The sequence below is a fragment of the Nicotiana tabacum genome, chromosome 10 (genome assembly GCF_000715075.1).
Source record: "Nicotiana tabacum cultivar K326 chromosome 10, ASM71507v2, whole genome shotgun sequence".
NCBI classification, from domain to species: domain Eukaryota; kingdom Viridiplantae; phylum Streptophyta; class Magnoliopsida; order Solanales; family Solanaceae; genus Nicotiana; species Nicotiana tabacum.
This window is the reverse complement of record NC_134089.1, coordinates 163,760,497-163,770,405: the sequence shown is the minus strand read 5'-3', so window position 1 is coordinate 163,770,405 and position 9,909 is coordinate 163,760,497. Positions and strand designations below refer to the sequence as shown.

General features: G+C 32.2%; 1 protein-coding gene across 1 annotated transcript; it reads right to left on the bottom strand.

Moving 5' to 3' along the window:
- Positions 1-8,884: 8,884 nt before the first annotated feature.
- On the bottom strand, positions 8,885-9,547 carry LOC142165507 (uncharacterized). Its single transcript, XM_075224045.1, has one exon. The coding sequence runs from the start codon at positions 9,545-9,547 to the stop codon at positions 8,885-8,887; it is 663 nt and encodes a 220-aa protein (XP_075080146.1).
- Positions 9,548-9,909: the final 362 nt, after the last annotated feature.

Below are 9,909 nucleotides of genomic sequence, written 5' to 3'. Positions count from 1 at the left end.
TTTAATCAAGTTATAAATCGGACTAACATATGCAGGTAATTTGCCAAGGATGGATGTGGATATTAGGTCTGAAAGTACGTGTTGCACTTTTTTTCCTTAAACCGGTTTTGTCCCGAAGTGGGGTTTTTTGCAAGGTTTTTAATGAGACAACAGTAAAACATGCTACTTTAGATTTGAAGACCAGTTTCAAATTGGAATCAATGATCGTTTACTTCAGGTCAATAGTATCCGAGCCCTTACGAGTTTGACCTCGAATATTGGGGGCCATTACCCTCGGATTAAGATCTTTAGCAAGGGAAAAAGAAAATTTTATGTGCTAAAAGCTATTGGTTAACGATTCATAGTAAAGGTCAAACGGTTGTATGAACCGCGCCCATATAGTCCACTCTAGACATAGCATAAATTTTTATATGCCTTCGATCGTGTACCTTGCATACTAAGCAATGAAAGAAATTTCTACTTCCCTTACACTTTATTACTATGCATTTTTCTTCTTCGATCCTGGATCCTAAAGCCCAGGGGCAACCCGTGCTCCGAGACGGTCAAGCCCACGGGCTACCCCTACTCGAGGACTATTGCCCAATGAAAATTGGGACGACCGGGGCTACCAAAGCCCAGAGGCACCAAACCCACTAGATGGTGCTCGGATATAAAAGGCTATGGCCAAACCAAAAATGGCTTGGAGACGTCCGAAATCCGTAACCAGAAATAAGACCCTTGCGAAAATTGGAAACCTACTAAAAGGTTACTCTCAGCAAAAATATCGTCTAAAACTACTTAAGCATCTTAAAACCCTCCGGCCTCACCGAGGGTTCGAACCCACATATAAACCAAAGTTGCATCGAAGATGGACTCCGTTCGAACCTCCGAAAAATAAATGTTCCAGAACTACATCTGATTTTATGCTGAGGCATCAAAAATAATACGCAAATAGAAATTGCAAGTAGATGCTGGAAAAGTAAAAGATACAGTATTGCCAGAAAAGGGGAAAATTTTATATACTTCAAAATATATTTACAAAGGCCTGATAGAACGGCCTCAAAATAAATAAAAAATACATAAGGAAAAACTGGAAAAATACTGAGGCATCTACGCCTGGTCTTCACCGGGGCCCGACTCGTCGCCAAAACCATCGGAGCCCTAGGAACCCTTGAAGCCTTTGGGACCCTCAAGCTCATAGATCTCATTTGCCTCAGCCTCGATCCTCTTAGCTTCTTTAATCTCGACCGATAGGTCAAAATCTCGGGCATGGATCTCTTCGAGGGTATCTCTCCGGGATAGTCGCTTTATGTACTCAGTCTTCATCTTTAAGCGGGTCTCAGCTACCTCCACATCATCCTTATACTGGGACACTACTTCCTCGGCATCGGCAGAGGTTGCATCAATTTTGGTCCTCAGTGAGGCATATTCTTGTCCGAGAGAATCCCGTTTCGAGATGGCCGAGCTTAGTAGTGCCCGAAGATCATCATTTAGCCGAGACCACTTATTGCCTTTGTACTTCGCCACCCAGAGTTGGTTCTCGACCGATTCCAGCTTTGCCCTTACAACTTCCTTCCTCGAAGCCAACAGGTCCATCTTGCCCTTCCACACTTCGGTCGTGGCCTTGACCTCGTCCATCTCAGACTGAAGTTGGTCGATTAGGTCTATGTTTTCTTGGACCTATGAAGTTGTGTTGTTAGTCACCACTACTAGCTGCTCGTTTTTAGCCTCAAAGATCCTTATCTTCTCAACCAGGCCGGTGTGTTCCCGCTTCAGGATCGAGGCCTCTTTCTGGGATTTTTCCAGCTCGGCCTGGAGAATAGGGAGGTCTTTGAGGGCCTTATGTTGCTTCTCACTAAGAGACCAGTACATGTCCTTCATCCATACCTAATCTTTGAGCTCGAACTCGAGCTGGCTAATCTCCAAGAGATACCGGAGAAATCTTTCATGGTGAAGCACTCAAGCCTGAAAAACAATAAAGTTAGTAGAGGGCATCAAAAACCAAAGTGATATTCACAAAGAGGTACAAAAGGCTTATGCCTTATCCGGTTCAGCGCATGTTGTGCCTCGTTGAAGAGGCTCGACGTGCCCAACTTGTTTATCTTTGCCTAGTCCTCCTCGGTCACCAGCCATCGAAGGTAGCTGGCTACACCCACCAGAGCAGACATGACCTGAGCATCCTCCGAGATTATAAGAATGACTGTTCTCTTGTACTCAGGGTCCACGCTCGGAGCAGGAAATTGCTTCACTAGTTTTGGGCTCGAACTCAGTCCGTCCGCTCCTGATGGCACATCCTTCTTCAGGATCTCTAAGTGACCAAACGCGAAAAAATCCTCTAGTACGGCCATATCCATGCCATCAAAAAATGTGTTAAGGGTATTATTTGGGCCCTGCGCCACCTCGCTCAACTTCTCTTTGCCCGTTTGGGCCTCTTTGAGCATGGACTCGGTATAGGAGGGTGTTTCTACGATGTCAATGACACTGGCTGCCTCCTTCGGGACAGGAGCAGCTTCCTGGGGTCTGCGGCCTCCGTCTCTCCCTTTGGTTCTCGAGTTAGATGGGGATCGATCTCATGAACCTCTTTCTAGGTTATCGCCTGCTCCCCCTATTAAGGGTTGACCCATGAGCAACAAAGTAGCCATCGTGTTCGAGCTCGTCCCTGAACTGGTAGAGAGAATCAAGGTTTGGTACCCTAGACTTGGTGCTCTTTTTGGGGCGTTCGGGTAACAGAAGGACTTTCTTTTCTTTTTATTCTTCTTCTCCTCCTTTGCAGCAGCCCCGGACCGCCCCAAAATAGAGGGTTCGACGAGAGATGATAGATTCTCGTCCTCATCTAATGGCCTAAGTTATGTGGTCTTAGGCAAACCTGTGAGAAAGGATAAAGAGTTAGCATTATGTAAGCTAAAAACGTGGAAGTGATTATTCAGGAAAAAACCTCACCATGGGATCGGACCTCCCATTTGCCCTTCGAGAGCTTGTGTTATGCGCGCTCGGAGTACGGCATCTGCTTGCAGATACCCTCGATCCACTCCTTGAATCAGGAAATTACATTAGAAACTTGGGCAATAGCTGCACGACAACAAACACAAGCAAGAGAATGAATAAAAAGAAGTTAATACTCAAGAAAGATAATACTTATGAGATGCGTTCCACTTATCAGGGAACGACAGAAACTCGGGAGGGATCATGTCTTTGATTTTAACCCGAACGAACCTCCCCTACCAACCTCGGCCTCGGTCCTCATCGATGATCGAGAAAGGAGCCTTGCTTTCTCGGCGAACGAGCTTGATCAGTCCCCCTCAGAAGATTCGGGGACTATATAGGCAGAGTAGATGGTCGAGGGTGAACCAAGGAGCTTCGGTATTGTTCACAAAATGGAATAAGAGGATCATGATTGATGTTTGGATTAATGTATGCATATTTTGATATATATTGCCTCATATTGTGCTCATGTCTCTTAGGTTTTGGATGTATAATATAATGATTTGTGCTAATTTGTTGTATTTCTATATGTGTAGGAATCATTCGGATGCGATTTAGGACGAAAGCGCGTGAATTGGAGCGAAAATGGGAAGAAAAGGCAAAAGTGCACATTTGAGGGCCACATGCAGTGTGGGACGCTACTTGTGGCGCTCAAAACAGAATGATGAAAAGTTGAGCGCCAGGGCCAGCGCCCCACGCTGCCCTGGATGCTCAAAACGTGAACATTCCCTATTTCGGTCAGGACTCGGTTATTTCGATACCAAGACGTCCCCAACTCATATAAAATCCAACATAAACCTATTTTGAGGGAGGGAGGACGTTTTTAGAGGAAAACACAAGCATAGAGCCGCCGTGGGGGCCGGAATTCATCAAGCTCCATCTTTCTTCCACCAAACTTAGTAATTCTTATGTTTCTTTGTATGATTTGTTATTTGGCTACCATGTCCATGTGGAGCTAAACTTCACGTTCTAGGGTTGTGGTTCTTTCATGAATATTGATTTTGATTTCTTGATTAGTCGGCTTAGTTTATTTATTCAATCCTGCGCTTAATTATTTGATTGCTTGATCACCAATTAAATACTATCTACGAATCTAGAGTTGAGCTCGAAAGTGGGAATTCTAGATTGCATATAGGATTGAGTAGAGCAAGTTCTTGAACCTGGGCATAGGGGAACGGATTCGCGGTTAGGATAGACATATACCTAATTGCCTTGCTTGGTTGATTTACAGTAATTATAAATGCGTTCTTGTTAGTTCTAATTCCATAGACATATAGGCGTTAGGTTAGCTTGAATAGGCGAGTAAGAACTCGATAGATTCTTATGAGCAATATTAATCATGTTAACCAATAAACTAGATAAATTAGTTAGTCAATTCAATTGAAGAATAAAATAGGAATGTTAGATAGCCCGTAACCCTAGATCGTTTTCATCACATTGATAATATAAAAATTTGTTCTTCCTCTGTTTAAAGTTCATTAGTTATTTTCTTTTTAGTTTAATTACTTTAGCATCACTTCTTTTGGGTTTAATCCTTGTTTAGATAATTAGGATAGTCTAATTTAGTTAATAGTTAATCACAAGTCCTCGTAGGTTTGACATCTGACTTATAGTCACTTTATTACTTGACGACCGCGTATACTTACGTGTGCATTTGACCGCAACAAGTTTTTGGCGCCATTACCGGGGATAACGTGGCTAAAAGTCGGATGTCGTTCCCGTTTAGTTGTCATATTTACTAAATATAGTCATTCACAAATAATATTTGCCACATTTTAGAAAATCAAGAATGAAAATAGTTCAACTTTACCCTTAGCATTAGTTGTTCTAGAATTAAGAGACAATTAAATACCGTTTCCTTATTTATTAATAAAAGAATAGATTAGTCAATGTACTTCTCTTATTAATTAATTAGTATTAGTACCCGCGCGATGTGCGGACACAAATTATGTCAAATTGTAATCTAGGTCGTTTGAATCATGTGCAAATAACCTTAAAATATAAACCTTTCATATAAAATTATATAACATTAGATATTAATTTTGAAGCAAGATATGAAATTATTATTCAAATCTCGTAGTAGACAACTTTTATTTTATTTGTAGCAACCTAATCCCTTGATTTTAGTATTTGTATTTCGTTTCGGTGTCAATATTAAAAAATACTAAATATGTCATGTTGTGATCTATGTTGTTTGAGCACATTATATCATATTATTTTAAGAAAATTCTTTCTATCATTTTGTTTTTAACTGAAAGTCAAATATGTCTTATTCATCACATCATTTTATGCAAATTCTTTTTTATTTTTGTTCTTTTCTTATAGTTATTGTATTATTTATTATTTAATATTATTATACTATCATATAATTTTTTATTAGCTTAATAATTTAATTAATATCTTGCTTATTAACTTTTTAATAGTCTTTAATGAATATAAATATTTTATTCTTGAAATTTGATATATTTTTATGATTGTATCCTCTTATTCAGAATTTTTTAATCATTTAAATTTATCAGTAATATTTTTAAATATAATTTAATTATTTAATTTATTTATTTTTCAATTAATTTAAACTATAAATCACACTACCTTTTATTTTTTTTATACATCTCTTCCCTACTGTATTTTAAATAGTTTTTATATTAATATTTTACCTATAACCAAAATAATATCATATTTTATTTTAAATTGTAACTTTGAATTAGTCTAAAATATTAATACATAAGTTATTTGATTATTACGTTCCAAATATATTGAGTTCTCTTATAATTATTTTTGAATTAGATGCAGTTAAATTTTCTTTTCTTTTTAGCTTTAAGATACAAATTTAAGTTTTAGTTATCATTAGTAAAATTACCTATATTAGAAATTAATTTATATTTTTAAAATTTTAATTTAATCATAGAAAAATATTTCTTAATTGTTTGAACGCATTATATCTAAATATTGTCGTAATATTTTTACTATTTTATTCTTTACATGATATTTTCAAAAAAATATGAAATAAAAAAAATCTTATCTTAAATTTAAATAATTCTTATCATTCTATGTTGTAAATTGGACTGTATTTTCAAAATATTATGCTATGCTTTCAAACTTAAACTAACTGCACTCAATTCAGATATTAATCATAGAAAAATATTTTCTTAATTATTTGAACACATTATATCTAATGTTGTAGTAATATTTTCACTGTCATTTTATTTCTTTACGTAATTTTTTTTTTTAGTTTTAAGATTCAAATTTAATTTCTAATTTTCATTAGTACCTATATTATGTATTTTTAAATATGTATTTATTTTTTTTATTTTTCATAAATAAGACTTCAATTTTGTGGCATTCTCCATGGTTTGAGCATTCTCATCATAGTTTTAAGAACTTTCTAATCTCAAATTCAAATAGTCTTTCCCTTTCTTTCTAATAGTAAATTTTTAATAATTTAATATAATTTTGCTATTTTTAATCTAATATATAGCTTTATTACGTTTTATGTGTCTTTTCATTAATTTGTAACTTTATTTAATATCATTATCACTACTATTCTTTATATAATATAGATAAATATATATAAATTTTTGTAATCATAAAATAAATATTTATTTTGTTTTAAAAATATTTCTCAAAAATTTAAAAAAAGTTAAGTTTTGATAATATTTTTAAGTATTGTATATTTACATTTATTTTATTTTCTAAATTTATGATTTACAAATTTCCTCACATTATCTCTAATTTATTTTTATTATTCAATATTTTAGTTATTAATTTTATCTATTAGACTTGAGTTATATGGACTTATCCATATTATGACTTTTCTTACCATAATATAAAAAACTTTCTCATCTCAAATTTAAATAAGTTTTACCCTTTTCTCTATAATAAAAAATCTGAATTGTTTTCTCTCTATTTATTCATATATATATATATAATATAGATAAATATATATAAATTTTTGTAATCATAAAATAAATATTTATTTTGTTTTAAAAATATTTCTCGAAAATTTTAAATTTTTTAAGTTTTAATAATATTTTTAAGTATTGTATATTTACATTTATTTTATTTTCTAAACTTATGATTTACAAATTTCCTCACATTATCTCTAATTTATTTTTATTATTCAATATTTTAGTTTTTGAATTTATCTATTAGACTTGAGTTATGTGGACTTATCCATATTATGACCTTTCTTATCATAATATAAAAAAAAATTCTCATCTCAAATTTAAATAAGTTTTACCCTTTTCTCTATGATAAAACATTAATTTTTTATTTTTTCTCTATTTATTAATATATATAAATTTTTTTAATCATAAAATAAATATTTATTTTGTTTTTAAAATATTTCTCGAAAATCTTAAATTTTTTAAGTATTGTATATTTACATTTATTTTATTTTCTAAACTTATGATTTGCAAATTTTCTCACATTATCTCTAATTTATTTTTATTATTCATATTTTAGTTTTTGATTTTATCTATTAGACTTGAGTTATGTGGACTTATTCATATTATGACTTTTCTTATCATAATATAAAAAGATTTCTCATCTCAAATTTAAATAAGTTTTACCCTTTTCTCTATGATAAAAAATCTGAATTTTAATTTTTTCTCTATTTATTCTTTATTGTTAATATTATATTATTCAATAACTAATAATATTATATTGTCATGTGAATTTTTATTAGCTTGTTTAAATTTAATATCTATTTCTACCACACTCATTCTAATATAATAAATATTGATAAAAATTTAAAAAGTTTCTCATCTCAAATTCAAATAATTTTTATCATTCTATTTTTTTTAATTTGAACCGCATTTTAAATAAGTATGTTATGCGTTCAAATTTAAACTAACTGCACTCAATTCAAATATTAAACATAGGAAAATATTTTCTTAATTATTTGAACACACTATATCTAAATGCTGCAGTAATATTTACGTATAAAATATTCGTTTGCATGATTTATCAATATTAATATGACTTTGTTATTCTTGTTATTAAAATATTTTTTCTTGATTATTTAATTTTTTTACCTTATAAATAATTTGTATACTTTATGTAAGATCTTAATTTGCTGCTTGAATTTATTTAATTTTTAAACTCAATAAATTTTTAATATCGTAAGTAAATTTTATTTTTATTTTATAGCTCCAAAGTACAAATAGTCATAGCTTATCTCAATTTATGTCTTTCTATATTTTTTATTTTTTTATTCTAGTTTTTTAATTAATTTTTTACCTCCATATTTCTAGCTAATATAGAAGAAAATCTATGAGTGAATATATATATACACACACACACAAATATACACACACACACACACACACACACACACACACACATATATATATATATATATATATATATATATATATATATATATATATATATATATATATATATATATATATATATATATATATATATATATATATATATATATATATATATATATATATATATATATATATATATATATATATATATATATATATATATATATATATATATATATATATATATATATATAAAGATTGGATTTGTCTAAGATCTATTTGGATTATGTATAAGATTTATTAAACTACTTTCATTAATTATATTTTCATTTATAATTTTTAATTATTATTGTTGTCCTAAAATTGCCAAGGGACTTCATTTTAGTTTGCCACTTGGCTTAACCACAATGCATATTACTCTCCTTTTAATATAATACAAATATAGATATTTCTTAAAGAGCGTGTAAAAGGACAATTTTTTTTTGGTTAAAATCAAATCTTTATTTAACCAAATATAATATTTACATTCCCCTAGCTCTTATGGACTCTAGAGCTAGCTCCTATACATCATTTCTATAAGCAATAAACAGAACATAAAAGAAACACTTGTACTATCAATACCTACCTTTCTAATTACAAACTAACTAGCTAGGATAACTGTTGAGCTGTTCTAATTCTTTCTTCCAGTTTTCTACACTCTGTCCTCTTATGTGTAACATTTGAATAATCTCCTTGATTCTCTTGCTGCATGTTATCTCTTTTCCTTGGAATCTTCTATTGTTCCTTTCATTCCATACATGATAAACCACTGCTGTAAATAAGAACGCTAAGATTTCACCCTTGCTTCTGTTTACAGCTACTTTTGCTATCCATGAGATCTCCTCGTCCCAGCTTCCTATTTGATGCTTAACCTCTGCCCATCTCAATATTTTAGACCACATGGTTCTGGAGTATGCACAATCAAATAACAAATGATCAAATGTTTCCTTCGCATTACTTCTGCACAGTACACAGTCTTTGCTTACCACTATTCCCCATTTTTGTAGTCTCTCGACTGTAGCCAGTCTCCTATGTAGTGCCAACCAAAGAATAAATTGATGCCTAGGTATTGCTTTTGAGGCAATAGTTAATCTCTTCCAATTACACTTCTGATATTTTGGTCTTGAGGCAGTGTATACCTTCTTAATACAAAACTTACCTTTCTTACAGAAATTATTCAGAGTTTCAGTAGGATTGTTTTGCCTAAGCCACTCCCTTGCATCAAAAATCTTCTTCACTATCCAGCTTGCCTGCTTTGGAGTACTCATATTTCCAACATTTCTATTTTTGATGTAGAAGCTATGAACCCATTGAATCCACAAAGTCTCCTTTCATTCAGTTATAGCCCATAGTAACTTGCATAGAGCAGCCTTATTATAAATATAGGAGATCCAGAACATTAAGTCCACCTGCAGACTTTGGCTTACATATAGTGTCCCATGCTACCAATGCTTTCCTAGAAGGTTCATTACTTCCCGTCCATAGGAAAGTTCTACATACTGTATTTATCAGCTTGATGATCTTCTTAGGCAGTAGAAAACCTGTGCCCAGTACGTTTGCATCTCAAATATCACACTCTTTAGCAGATGCAATCTCCCACTGTATGACAAGAATTTTGTTGTCCAACAGT